Consider the following 14,838-nt stretch of genomic DNA (forward strand, 5'->3'; position numbering starts at 1 on the left):
AATGTCGGTTAGCTGCAATTTTCAGTGCAGGTGTTATTTTGCTTAGCTGCTTCTGATTAATAAAGCAGAGAAGCAGTTTCAACTCTTGGTGTTGAAAACTTCTCCAGAATTTATTAGTCCATTTTCCTTCCCTAAGCTTTTAATTTCTATTCCCTCCAACTTAGTCCAAAAACAGAATTTGGGGCAGCTTCTTCAGTTAATAGAACAAATGCAGAATCATGGCATTTCAAAACTAAGCCCAACACACACTCATATTACACAAGAGGAAACTCATTTATGTAAAGTGACACATCCAAAATTAGTTAACTGACAAGGCCTAGACACAGATTTCAAGATCTCCAGTCCCATATGTCTTCCCTATTAAAAGGAATCTTCCACAGGAGACTATCTCAGTATTTCAAGATGCTGAAGACTACTTCTCAATAAGAGTGTAAAGGTAGACAGAAGAGACAAGTCTAAAAAAGACTATCTCAGTATTTCAAGATGCTGAAGACTACTTCTCAATAAGAGTGTAAAGGTAGACAGAAGAGACAAGTCTAGGGCATATCAAATGCAAATTAAAAGGAAAAAAAATCTTAGTTTCTTCTGTTGGCATTTACCTTCTCCTCTAAGTCGGAGTCTCAAAAAAAAAAAGAAAAAACTCAACAGACCTTTAGGAGAATTAAAGTTAATGCTTCAAACTACTCTTTCCCTAACATGTTTTCTCACTTCACTAACTATCTACATGGGGGAGGGAGGCAGAAAACATACAGAAAAAGTCAATCAACAGACCAGCTCTTGATAAAAAAGGCAACAAGGATTCTATAAGCCTCCACACTTCTTTCTCCTTTATATATACACACATCTTTTTCCCTATCCACACGGTAACTACTAGCACTTCAGTATTTGGGGGTTTTGAGAAGCTTTTCTCTCCTCTTTCCCTAAAACATGTTGGCAACCCAGATCTAAAACAACCATCTGCCAAAAGTATTTATGACATAAGACTATAAATTAAAATGGATCTTCTTTTACTAAATGCTTAATACCTTATATATCACACAGCTAAACACATCAGGCCTTCAATTTTATCTGACTTCACAAGGTGTTATGAAGATTCAGTCTAATAATACCATATATGCAAAAGCTCTGTAAACTGTAAAATGTTATTCATTATAATTATTATTTGACTATGCTGTATTTGGAAACCCTGGTGGCCTAGTGATTAAGAGCTATGGCTGCTAACCAAAGGGTCAGCAGTTTGAATCCACCAGGCGCTCCTTGGAAACTCTATGGGGCAGTTCTACTCTGTCCTACAGGGTCGCTATGAGTCGGAATCAACTCGATGGCAATGGGTAACGGGTTTTTTGCAGTTTTGGTAACATATAACAGTTCTTCATCCTTTCCTTATCCATCATCTTTTGCTCCCTCCTCCAAATGTTTAAAAAATACCTTTTGCCTCTCTCTTGCCCCACACCCCCCTCATAAAAGTTTAAAAAGTTATCTCTAAAATAGTGACCCCTGTCCCAAAACACAAATGTTCGATTACAAACTATACAGGCCTGACTCACCTCTAATTGGCTTTCTGCCAAGTATGCCATCCTGAGTATCACATCACCAGGGAAATTTACTCTAGTTTCACAGTAGTAATTGAATATTGTGGGAAAGACAGAAAGAAAATGGTTTAAAAAGAAAGGATGGAAAGAAGGGAGGGAGGGACAAGTCTAGCAGCCTAAAAGAGTCTGGTAATGCAAGAGAGTGAGGTAAATCAAATGTAACAGTACATGATAGGTTGAGATTTTTTAAAAAGCACTCTAAAAAATATGTTGATCTGGGAACATTTACTCTCTTGTTTCATTTTGGTACTCACTTTTGGGTCTTTTAAAAATTCACCACTTCAGCAACTAATAAAAAACACAAGCTGATTGTCCTCTAGATAACGTGCTTGGTCCTTTTCCTTGGCACGGCTCTCCTTTATTCCAAATCCTTCTTCAAAGCCCACTCTCCATATACCCCTTTAATGATAAACACCTACTAAGCACTGCCCTAGAAATAAAGTCCGCTAGAGAGTAGGACCTAGAAAGAGGAAGTATCAGATATCAATACCTTCTATCTTAAAGCATTACTTAATGTCACCTAATACTGAATATTGGAGCCCTGGTGGCAAAGTAGTTAAAGAGCTTGGCTGCTAAAAAAAAGGTCAGCAGTTCAAATTTACCAACCGTTCCTTGGAAACCCTACAGGTCGGTTCTACTATGACCTTCCTATAGGGTCACTATGAGTCAAATCGACTCAATGGCACTGGGGTTGTAGTTTTTTGTTTGTTTTTAATGCTAAATTTTATATTTTTATTTAAATTTAAAGCCTACTGAACAAATTATCTACCTGAAGGTCACTTGGGAAATCTCTGTAAAGATTAAGCAATCCAGTAGTCTAAGGCAAGGTCTTTTGCTCCTTTTCCTTTTCTGGCCTCAGCTTTATTGCAAAACACTTCCTCCTTCCTCTCCTACCTTACTCTGCAACATGCATTCCTATATTCCACACAGACCAATAAACTGTGTCATTTCATAAAGTCTACATTTACCCTGGTGGTGTAGTGGTTAAGTGCTACAGCTGCTAACCAAGAGGTCAGCAGTTCTAATCCACCAGGCGCTCCCTGGAAACTCTACCCGGCAGTTCTACTCTGTCCTATAGGGTCGCTATGAGTCGAAATCCACTCGACAGCAGTGGGTGGGTTGAGTACACTCACCCCTAGTAAAAACCTTAAACTATTTCTCTGACTCAAAGTCCTTTTCCTCCTATGACATCTAACAACTGCCTCTGAAACTTTCTAAATTTTCAAAGCATTGTTAATTAGCACATACCAAATTAACATACTAGCAAGTTATATTTTTATACTCTTCACATCCTGATTTGTTTTTTTCCAGTTGAATCACACTATTTGATTACAACTGATTTTTAGGCTTTCTTTCAACTCAGACTCATTTATATTTTAATTTTTTTTTCTATTTTTCGCAATTTAAAAATAGCTAAATGACTATTTGCCCAATTTTACAATATGAATTCTAGTTATTCCAAGAGTTTCCTTAACAAAAAAGTCAATACTCTGGTGCTTCAAAGAAACAATTCATTATCACTGTAAAAAGCTAAGGCTTAAAAAAAAAAAGGCTTGTGTGGTATTAATCCAATATTCTCAAGACTTGCTTAGAGAAGAAAAATTAACTCAAAATGCAGATTCATGGCTTAACAAATTCACAGTAATTTCAGGGAAATGAAAGTTTGCCAAGATACCAAACTAAAACCTTTGGATAATAAAGTCAAAATTTTTAAGAACTGTCACCCTCCCTGGATTCTCTCACTTATTTCACTACTACAAAGAACTTCCTTGATTGTTGGGATGTTTAAATGAGTTAACCAATAATGAAAGACTTTTAAAAGTTATAGGGCAGCCCTGGTGGTGTAGTGGTTAAGCACTCAGTTACTAACCAAAAGGTTGGCGGTTGGAATCCACCAGCCACTCCCCAGGAGGAAGGTGTGGCGGTCTGCTTCTATGAGGATTTCAGCCTAGGAAACCCTACGAGGCACTTCTACTCTGTCCTATAGGTTGCTATGAGTCAGAACCAACTTGACCAACTTGTTTGTTTAAAAGTTATAAGTATTACATAAATTGAAAGATATTAGAATAAAGAATAATTTTTCGTCACAGTAGGGAGAGGTAGGACTAGGGCAAAAAAACAAGTAAGTAAATAAGAAGGAAAAAAGCAAGGAAAGGAAAGGAAAAAAGAGAGAATATACCTATCTTGCTATAAGAAATGAAAAGATACAGGCCTATCTCCCTTGCTCCTTGTCAGCAATAAAATTCTTAAACAGACACCTACCCTGCGTATCGTTAGATAGGCAGCAACCTATTTAAGTCAGGGGTGTAATACACTCAAAGATCATACACTGCACTCCAGCTTGGAAATCAGTGAGAAGCCTCCACAGGGCTGAGAAGACAAAAAACACTAAATTCTGATCAATTTATTAATAAACAAAAAGAAGAATATATAACACGCAGTGAATTTCACTGCTGGTACTTTATTAGCATGATACACACCTATTAGCAGGATAGACATTATAACTGCTATTCAAGTACCCATGTGGGCACAGGTACTTTAATATTAACCAAAAGCGGTGACTGAAATACAAGTAAGGAATTCAGATTTGAATGGAATGTAGAATATTTAATAATGACTTGACACACTTCAGTCTATTTTTTTAAAAGTCGTAAAACAAAAAGTATTATAATGTTGAGAATCCTTTCCATCTTGGTGCTAGGAAATTAGTCTGGACACAGATAAATCGTGTTTTGGAAATGAAATTCCTGATGACATCAATAATAGCAACACATTCAAGATAAAGACAGTGCGCCAGTATCCCTTGTAAAGTCCAAACACTTTTCCAGATCGAGTACACTTGAAATTATTTTAAGCAAAGTTTCCAACGTTAATTACCTTTAGCCTGTGGCTAGAGCAATTTATCTACCTATTCCCACCAATAACTGCCCTAAATCTAACTCTCATAACAAAACCATCACAACTTCCAAACTTTCTTTTCTGAATAAAAATGGCGCTGCTTTTTCCATCACCGTACTATTTCTTTCTCAGTAACACCTGGGCCTTTTATACAATCAAACTTAATTGGTCTCATTTTAATGCCATCCTTCCATATATAGCATCGTATGGGCTTTTAGGGGCGGGGAGAAAGGTGGAAAGAGGAAAAAGAAGGGTGCCTTCTATCTACAAGGTTACAACTTTCTCACTTAGAAATCTTGGCATTATTAACTCACTTTGACTTTCTTCATATCCTCTGCCTGCCCCTAAACTGTTGCCTCTTTCTCTTAAATAAACCACACTTCAACGCAAACTGTCCCCAAAGTACAATACCGCTTAATAAAAATACTGCCCTCTTTCCCAAGCACACATACCCGTGTGCCCACAGTTCAACTCCAGGCTCTAGTGCGCTCTTTAAAGCTAGACACAATCATCAAGCTTCTCCGTAGAATTACAATCAGTGACATATGCAGCGGAGAGCACAAACGCTCAGGGTTTTACAAAACACAGCCTTTCGTACATACCGTCTATACTCATGCCCATATGCACTTGAGAGCGGCTTCGGGATACATTCAGAAACTACTGGGTGCTTGCACAGCCCCGAATCCGAGGACAGCGGCTGTTGCAGAGAGCAGGGACCAAGCAGGCACATACGCAAGTCTACATAAATAGCCCTTCCAACGTGTCTATAGCATGTAACATTGCACATGCCCACCCCCGCCCTGCATCAGGGGGCTGGGTGGGGTGGAGATGGGGGCTGGGTGGGCACGCTAAGGAGGGCAGGGGGAGGCAGGCAGGAGGCAGACACAGTGATGTTACTAGACAATAACAGGTTGATTGCCCTCTCCCTTGCAGGCGCTGGCGGAGCAGCGTGGCACTCGGGCTTCCCTGGCCCCGAGCCCCCGCCCCCACCCCTTCTCCCCGGCTCCCGAGCAGATGGGCACAACGACCCAGCGGAGGGCGGAGAGGACTAGATGCCACCAGATGCCTTTTCTTCCGATGCCGAGGCAGCAGCCGGCCGTGGGGGCGGCTCCCCCACACCGACTCCGCCCGAGCGCAGGCAGCAGGGCTGGGGCAGGCGCGGGGCGGCTCGGGGATACCTGGTCTATGGGCAGCTGCATGGCGTTGCTGAGGGGCTGCAGCAGGGTGGAGCCCGTGGTGCTGGTGGTGGCCATGGCCGGAGCCTCCGTTCAGCCGCCCGCTCCCGCGCTCGCCCGCTCGCGCTCTGCCCGGCCGGAGGCAGCGGCGGCCGAGAGCGACCAGGACGGGGATGTGAGCGGCGCTCCTGCCCCTTCGCGGCTCGCGGTCGGAGAGCTGCTCCGAGAGGGGGCGCGGGGAGGGGCCGAAGGAGGCGGTGACCCGGCTCGCCCCGCCCACTCCTCCCTCGCCGGCGGCTCGCGCCCCGCCCACCGCCGCTCCGCGCCGGCCGGCAGCTCACTCCCTCGGCTCCCGGACCCGACCTGCTCGGCCGGACGAGGCCGGCTGCTGCCCCTCGGTCGCCCCCGCCGCATCCCCGCCCCCTGACTTCGAGCAGCTTCCAGCCACCCCCTCCCCACCTCGCACAGCCTCGCGTCAGACAGCCCCGCGGCCCAATGGCGGCGCGGCGCCCCGACGGCCGCAGCCAATCAGGGGCGTCAGCCGAGTCGCGCTCCTCCCACGCTCCGAGGGCCCGGCTGAGGGGGCAGCTGAGCGGCTGGGGTTGCTCCCTGAGGGTAGCTGCTGGCGGCTCTGTGGGCTTTCTGCCTCCTTGGGGGGTGGGGGAAGGGGTTGGTCTTTGCCACCCGCACCTTTATTTCTCCTTCCCGGAGGGTTGCTAGCCGCCCCCTCTTTCGGAGAGACGCATGGACAACAAAGGGGAGCGGGGTGGCCGCCAGACAAAGGGGCGATGTGAGGGACGCCACCGAGCCAGCCCTGAGAGAAGTCGGGCGGAAAGCTGGGGGCGGGAAGGAGAGCCACAAACCCAAAAAGCGACCTAGATAAGAAGTCCATTTCTGTTAAGGATTCATGCGTGAAAGCCCAAACTTGAAAACAATTCCAGTTGCCTGTATATTTCTGTCACCTCTTCAGCCCTACCTGGGCGTTCCAAAAGGTGAGACACGGGGATGGGGGCAACACCTGGTAGGGAGTGAAAGAGCGCTCACCTTTAGTGAGGTGAAGTTTTCATTGTTTGGTAGCCGGCTGCCCAGCGTTAAAGGTGCCACCTTCCCCGTAAAGAAATGCTGTTTTGAATTTCAAATTCTCGTGACTCCAGACTGTATGTCTTTCAGGGTGGGTGAACCCCTGGAACTATTGCCCTGAAATAATCTTTAAATCTTAAACCAAAAATATCCCCTCAAGTCTCCTTAAAACCAGACCATTAAAAAAAAAAAATAGTTTCGCTTAATTAGTAAAGAATGCCTCTCTTGAGCATTATGCTCTTTTTAAGAACTATCTGTATGGGATCAAATTAACAACTGGAAAGATGAGGAAACTTGGGGAGCAGTGAGTTTGTTACTGGGTGAGGAACAACTGAAAAAAAGGAGGGTGAGAATGGTTGCACAACTCAAAGATTGTAATCGGTGTCCCTAAATGTACACGTACATTTATGTATGTATGTGCTGAATTGGTGTATGTTTTGCTGTGTATATTTTCAATTAAAAAAAACCCACTGCCATCCAGTCGATTCTCACTCATAGTGACCCTATAGAACAGAGTAGAACTGCCCCATAGAGTTTCCAAGGAGCACCTGGCAGATTGAAACTGCCGACCTTTTGGTTAGCATCCGTAGCACTTAACCACTACGCCACCAGGGTTTGTAGCAACAACGAGATAAAATTTAGAAAAAATACAGTACATGTTCTCTCCTGAAACTACTGCCCTAAGATAATCTTTGAACCTCAAGTTGAAAATATCCTCTGGAGTCTTCTTAAAACCAAATAATAGTTTAGCTTAACTAGTAAAGAATGTCTGCCTTGAGATCCATCTATATGGGATCAAATTGATAACAGCAACTTGAAAGATTAGATAAGAACTTCAAGGGGATCGAGTTTATGTTAGTGAAGGAACAACTCAGAAAACCAGAGTAAGAATGGTTGCACAGCTCAAAGAATGTAATCAATGTCATTGACTTGTACATGTATAAACTGTTGAATTGTGTGTGTGTTGCTGTGTATATTCTCAACAAGAAAATTATTTAAAAAAAAAAAGACTGTTCATTTCTTAGCATTTCCACCCCTTGACCTTGTTCTCTCCAGATTTTTGAATTGTGCTGCTCCCACATGCCTTCAACATGTGTGGATGTTTTGTGTATTGTATGTATATATCATCTATTTGCACCAAAACTTAATAAAAGTTAAATATTTGAGCTTTTTGAACATAAAAGTACTGGCTTTAGTTTAGAAGACTTTAAAGAGGAGAAACACCGGAGAAGACTATTAAGAGAGTTCAAAATTCAAGGATTAGCGATTTAAAATTTTTGGTAGAAATTCCAGTTCCGGTTGTGGGTTCAATTGCAGCTCATTACAACCCCATGTGAGTCAGAGTAGAACTATGCTCCACAGGATTTTCGGTGGCTGACTTTTCAGAAGTAGATGGTCAGGTCTTTCTTAGGGGGCACCTCTGGGTGGACACGAACCCCCAACCATTCAGTTAGTAGCCAAGCATATTAACTGTTTGCACCACCCAGGGACTCCTTGGTAGAAAGAATTAATGTTTGTTGAGAATTTAGCCACATGCAGAATGCTGCTTTAAGTGCTTTAAAGGTATAATAATTCATTTGGTCCCACGACAACCCTGTAATATTACCACCCTCAATGTATCAAAGAAATTGAGTCACAGAGGGATTAAGTAACTTATTCAGCAGAACACAGCTAACAAATAACAGAAAATGGATTAAAATCCACATAATCTATGTTCAGAGCCCTCCTTTTAAACACTAGGCACTCTCCTTGCTCACACCTAACCCCAACCAGAAATTCTCATTAGGTATACCATTTACTTCATCATTACTCTAGAGTCTTAAGTAACAAGACGGCACAGATATTAATACAGGAGCTTCAGTAAGTCACTTCTCTGGACCTGCATCGTGTCTCTGAAAAGGAGGCAGATGAGCTAATCAGAACAATCCCTTCCTGCCTGACATTCTTCCATTGTTTGGTTAACATAATCGTAGTTTAGTAGATTCTCAGCCCAAACTGAATAAAGGATAGGAGGAAGAGTTAAATTTAAAAAAAAAAAAGGACCTTTATTCTCTCTGGAATAGTGTTCCAATGGGCATTGTAATCAAATTAGAGAGCAAACCAGTTCAACGTGCTGCTTGTTCAACTATATTATCCCAATAATCCAGACCTCTCTTTTAATATAATCTTAGAAAATCTTTACTTATTTTTTCTTTTCTCCGCTTTGGGGAAGTATAGAGGAAGCATATAGGTGGCTGAGCATACAAACTGAAGGAAAAACTTTAAAAATTTTAAAGGTGAGTGTTGGGAACATATTGAATCTAAAGTAAGCAGCATAAAGATAGGATTTCAGATCTAGGCAAATGTCTACAAAAAGAAGTTTCCTTGGAGTAAAAGGAAGACAGCATTTCAGTAATTTCAGTAGGACATGGCAAAAGACAGTCTCCATTTGAGGTGATTACATGAAATTATTTACTGTGGTATCTACAATAGGAAGGACTTGGGCCATCTGGAAATTTTAGCTGTGTCAGAGTCATAAAGTTGTAAGACAAAATATATTTGTTGTTGCAGTTAGGTGCTGTCAAGTCAGTTCTGACTCATGGTGACCCTGTGTACAACAGAAGGAAACACTGCCCATCCTGAGCCATCCTCACAACTATCGTTATGCCTGAGCCTATTGTTGCAGCCCCTGTGTCAATCCATCTCATTGAGGGTCTTCCTCTTTTTCTCTGACCCTCTACTGTCTTGGAAGAAGTACAGCCAGAATGCTCCTTAGAAGAAAGAATGGCGAGACTCCATCTCACAAACTTTGGGCATATTATCAGGAGGGATCGGCCCCTGGAGAAGCACATTACGCTTGGTAAAGTTGAGGTAAGATATAGTGTAGTTATTTATAATGGCTTAGATTTTGTGGCCAGGCAGACCTAAGTTTTCTTCTGTCCTTGCCATTCATTAACTGTAAGACCTTGGGCAAGTTATTTAACCTTTCTAAGCCTCGGTTTCCTCATATGTAAAAATAAGCCTCGGTTTCCTCATATGTAAAAATGAGCATAATAATAGCACCAGCTCCAGGGGGTTGTGAGGTTATAAAAGCTATAAGCTTACCTATACAAAGAGCTTAGAACTGTGCTTGGTGTATAGTGAGACTTAGTAAGTTCTCATTATCATCAAAAAAACAATATAATTCTGAAAATGGAAAAAAATTTTCTCGTATTATAAATTCCACATCTTCATCCTTTTGATGAAGAAACTGAGGCCCATATTTTAAGCTAACAACAACTTGTCGTGATAGAATAAATTGGATCCAGGACTTCTGACCAGTATCTGCTAATTAGACCAGAAGCTCTTAAATGGTGACTAAGAGGAAAACAATTGAACTAATTATATGTAAGCCTGACTGTCTTACCTAAAATAACATCCACCCTATAAAACAGTTCTGACATTTTTAATTCTTTATAACAAGTGTTTATTGAATACTCGCTATGTTTAAGGAACTGTGTGGAGTGCTATGAAGAATAAATGATACTTACAATGTAAAAAAGAAAGTCATATACACAAAACAGGAAGTAAAGTGTTACAAGAAAAGTACCAAGTAAGGAGCTTTTTAAAGGTTGAAATAAAAAGAATGAGCCCAAGAGAAAGAAACTGGGCTGGAAGTCAAAAGACCTGATTTTAATCCTGGCTCTGCCATGGAATAGTCGTGAACTTTAGAAATCTGCTTAACTTTTCTGCACCTTAACTTTCTCGCTGTTCTTCCAACCTCATAGGAGTGTTGTGACATTAAGCATAAAATTAATAATAGATGAAAATATTTTAAAGACATTAGCATTAGAAAAAATAACCAGTAGTAAAGGGATTTAAATATAGCAACCACATTTTAAAAAGAAACTTAGACAAATACCAACACTGAGCAGAGTTCACATATGATAAAATGTCTGTCTACCAGTGTTCTTACCCTGGCTTTAGTCCCCTTTCCTCCTAAAATGGCTATGGTAATTAATGATTGGTAAAATGACTTTTCCTTCCCCAACTTCTTTTTGGGGACCAAGCAGTGTTTCATTCTGTTCTATATAGGGTCACTATAAGTTGGAGCTGACTCGAAGCCACCTAACAACAACAACTTATTTTTAACTTTGAATAAGCCACTTAGAAGAAATGAATAATCTGCCAAGATAGTTTTGTTTTATAAAAATGGGATGTGTCCCACTTTGAAATGTGGCGTCTGGGGTCTTAAATGCTAACAAGCGGCCAACTAAGATGCATCAATTGGTCTCAACCCGCATGGAGCAAAGGAGAATGCAGAACACCAAGGTCACACGATAACTAAGAGCCCAAGAGACAGAAAGGGCCACATGAACCAGAGACCTACATCATCCTGAGACCAGAAGAACTAGTTGGTGCCTGGCCACAATCGATGACTGCCCTGACAGGGAGCACAACAGAGGACCCCTGAGGGAGCAGGAGATCAGTGGGATGCAGACCCCAAATTCTCATAAAAAGACCAAACTTAATGGTCTGACTGAGACTAGAGGAATCCCGGCGGCCATGGTCCCCAGACCTTCTGTTGGCACAGGACAGGATCCATCCCCGAAGAAACTCATCAGACATGAAAGGGACTGGTCAGCGGGTGGGAAAGAGACGCTGATGAAGAGTGAGCTAATTATATCAGGTGGACACTTGAGATTGTGTTGGCAACTCTTGTCTGGAGTGGGGATGGGAGGATAGAGAGAGAGGGAAGCTGGCAAAATTGTCACGAAAGGAGAGACTGAAAGGGCTGACTCAAGAGGGGGAGAGCAAGTGGGAGTATGGAGTAAGGTGTATATAAACTTATATGTGACAGTCTGACTTGATTTGTAAACGTTCACTTGAAGCTCAATAAAAGTTAATAAAAAAATGGGATGTGTCATGACACTAGAATTCCCAGACAATTATTTTACCTCTGTTATTATGCCCTTATACTTTGGAGTAACTTGATTATGAAGAACATTGAACCATACACATAATGACAAACCCAGTTAACTGGCTGGCATCTTTCAGCATTTACAAACTCACCCTAACCTGAAACCAAAAAATGAAATTCAGAAAGTCACCCTTTAAGGCCTAACATCTTCAATTAAGAAGTCACCAAAGAGAGACTGAACAAGAGGTAACAAACCCAGTAAACATACAGGTAGGAGACCTGTGTTGGAGTCCTGATTCTGCTGCTTTCTGGCTCTACCACTGACATTGTCTATAACTCTGAAAAAATCACTTATCTCCAGTTTCATTGTCTAAAGGTTAAACTCATTGCCATCGAGTCAATTCTGACTCATAGCAACCCCACAGGACAGAGTAGAACTGCCCCATAGAGTTTCCAAGGAGCACCTGGTAGATTCGAACTCCTAGCCTTTTGATTAGCAGCCATTGCACTTAACCACTACACCACCAGGGTTTCCACGTCTGAAGGTTTAAAAAAAAAACAGTGCTATTGGGTTAGGAGATTAAAAAATGGAATGATTTCAATGCTTTTTTTTCCTCCAAAATTATATGATTTCTGAGAATTTCTGGAACTTTCTCAAATCTCCCTGAGCCTACATTTAGCCTAGGTTTATTTGGCTAAAAGATGCAAACAAAACTAATTATTGCTCACTGATTTGAAAACTGCATTTCTTTCTAGTGGTTCCACTGCTTTCAGAACTACCTCTAATCTATTATATCTCTAATAAAACGTTTTTTAAAATTCTATAATGTCTCGGTGACCTATGAGGATTTCTGTTTTATATCTGTGCATCTTGGGGAGATATTTCATTTTCCTTTGTAGATTTATTTGGCTTTTTCATCTCTACATGAATGGGTCAACTCTCAATTCAAAGAACACTCCTTGGTGCTTATTTATTACGAGATATAATCTGAAACACTCTGATCCCAAGTTTAGAAAAACAAAGTAAAAACTCATGCTTCCACATGTTTGCAAAGTAACATTTGTGTAAAGATTATGAAGCATCTGAAATGTGAAGCACTGTAACCACCCCCCAGGTTTCGTCATGATCACCATCATCACTAGCAGCATTTATTTCACTCACTTAGGATACTGCACTGGGGAAGAAGGCCTCATAGTCTTAGTTCTGCCTAATACTTCAGGTTATTTTTGTTTATAATTATAAAAACAGCTCCCATCTTGAAATATGTTAATATATCACTGCTCTTCTAAATAGTCTAGTTTGGCTGCTGTGGGAGGAATTATACCCATCCTCTTCTATTACCAGCTGTAACAAAGAGAAAGCGATACTTTTTTTTTTTAATCAATCCTTTTACCAAAGAGTTTTGTGCAGTCCCGCAAGTCTATCACTTTCAGAAAATTTCCTGCTTTGTAGGTAAATGGGTCAAATAGCATATTTTGTTACAGGTATTTTCTGCTTGGACCCTTTCTCCATCTTTTCCATCTTTTTAGATGCTGAGTTTTGGTCCACAAATTACAATACCAATGCTAGAGTCCCAACCATTGAAGGACTATGATTGAGAATCATCCCTACCTATAAAGTCTGTGGTTACCACCTCTAACCAAGTTCCTTTGCCAAAGGACTTGCTCTCCAGGACAGGTAGCTCTTCTGAACTACCTGCTAAACATGAGGTACCTGCCAAGGAATGTCCTTATAATCAGATAAAGGCCCGGTTTTGATTTCATCAAATTATGTGAAATGTGAAGCACTAATTTATTTTCCATCTTGAAAGAAGATCGTTATTCCCTCTTATCTGGGTTTTTATGTATAAATTCTTCTCTCAGCTTAAAGTACAATGTATCACAAGATAAAAAACCAAACCCAGTGCCGTCAAGTCGATTCCAACTCATAGTGACCCTATAGGACAGAGTAGAACTGCCCCGTAGAGTTTCCAAGGAGTGCCTAGCGGATAGTTGTTATTAAAACATTAAAATTAATGGGAGATCTATACTGAAAAAGATATCAAATGTTCCCAAGGTAGTTAAAACCAATTGCATTATTAAATGCATAAATAATGGATTGTCAATTCCAAAGTGATAATGTGGATCAGGTAGAAATAACCACCAAAGGAGACCCCTTTCTTGGATTCTTCATTTCCAATATTGCATTGTTGAGATATTGGGAAGGTAGGATTATAGAAAGCACCCAAGTAAAGAAGTTAGTCACTGAACCCAGATTATCTGCGTTTGAAGCCTACTTATTACCTAGATGATCTTGGTCAAGATACTTAACCTCTCTGGGCCTTAGTCTGCTCGTTTATAAAAGAGGAATAATAAGTTTGTTATGAAGTTCAAATTACTTAATATGCATAAAGTACTTAGTGCTTGTCACATTGTTGGCTCTCACTAAATATTAGCCATTATCGCTATCATCTTTATCATTATCACCACCACTACCATCATTATTATTGCCAGTTGGAGGTCTCACAGTATATGGTCACATTTACCACAGGCACCATGTACCAGGTAGAGGTGCAGATTAACAACAAATTGTTGCTTTTATCAGTTTATCCTTACAAAATGAGAGAAAAAAAAAACCCACTGAGAGCTAAGGTTTGGGTATAAAACCAAACCAAAACCAAACCCGTTGCTCTCAAGTCAATTCTGACTCATAGCAGCCCCATAGGACAAAGTATAACTGCGCCATAGGGTTTCCAAGGAGCAGCTAATGGATTTGAACTGCCGACCTTTTGGTTACCAGCCAAGCTTTAAACCACTGTGCCACCAGGGATCCCTGGGTATAAAGAGGACATTAATTTAAATGATTTATTATAGTCCTGGACTTCCTCATCTGGAAAGCATTGACAGAGCTTTTTATTTACAGAATAACAGCTAGTTTTTAAACTTTTTCTCCTTACATGCTGGAATATATGGTAGTAGGTTAGATTATTTTGTTTTTAGCTGTCAGTTATCTATTCTGAGCTTTTACAACCCACACAGTAAAATAATAAAAAAAAGAAGAGAAACAATAATTTATATAAGGATTTCATGGGTAGGAACTAAGCAAATAAATGTATAATTTATAATTTGGAGTATAGGCAGCCCCCAGTACAGTTTGTATCTAAGGTTGTTTGGTCAAATGTTTGTCTTAGTGTGTGGTATATCTATAGGGTAACTTCCCATGCATAAAAAACAT

At 40.9% G+C, this 14,838-nt stretch overlaps 1 protein-coding gene across 2 annotated transcripts in view; it reads right to left on the bottom strand.

Moving 5' to 3' along the window:
- MBOAT2 (membrane bound O-acyltransferase domain containing 2) overlaps positions 1-5,829 on the bottom strand; it is a 183,057-nt gene extending 177,228 nt beyond the window's left edge. Inside the window, exon 1 of one of the 2 annotated variants that reach the window (XM_064295007.1) lies at positions 5,669-5,827. In XM_064295007.1, the coding sequence (XP_064151077.1) occupies positions 5,669-5,743 (75 nt within the window). In that variant the 5' untranslated portion in view covers positions 5,744-5,827. Of the gene's footprint in view, positions 1-5,668 lie in introns of both variants that reach the window. The other variant, XM_064295009.1, reaches the window with a different exon arrangement.
- Positions 5,830-14,838: the final 9,009 nt, after the last annotated feature.

This window comes from Loxodonta africana, chromosome 12 (genome assembly GCF_030014295.1).
Source record: "Loxodonta africana isolate mLoxAfr1 chromosome 12, mLoxAfr1.hap2, whole genome shotgun sequence".
Taxonomy (NCBI): Eukaryota; Metazoa; Chordata; class Mammalia; order Proboscidea; family Elephantidae; genus Loxodonta; species Loxodonta africana.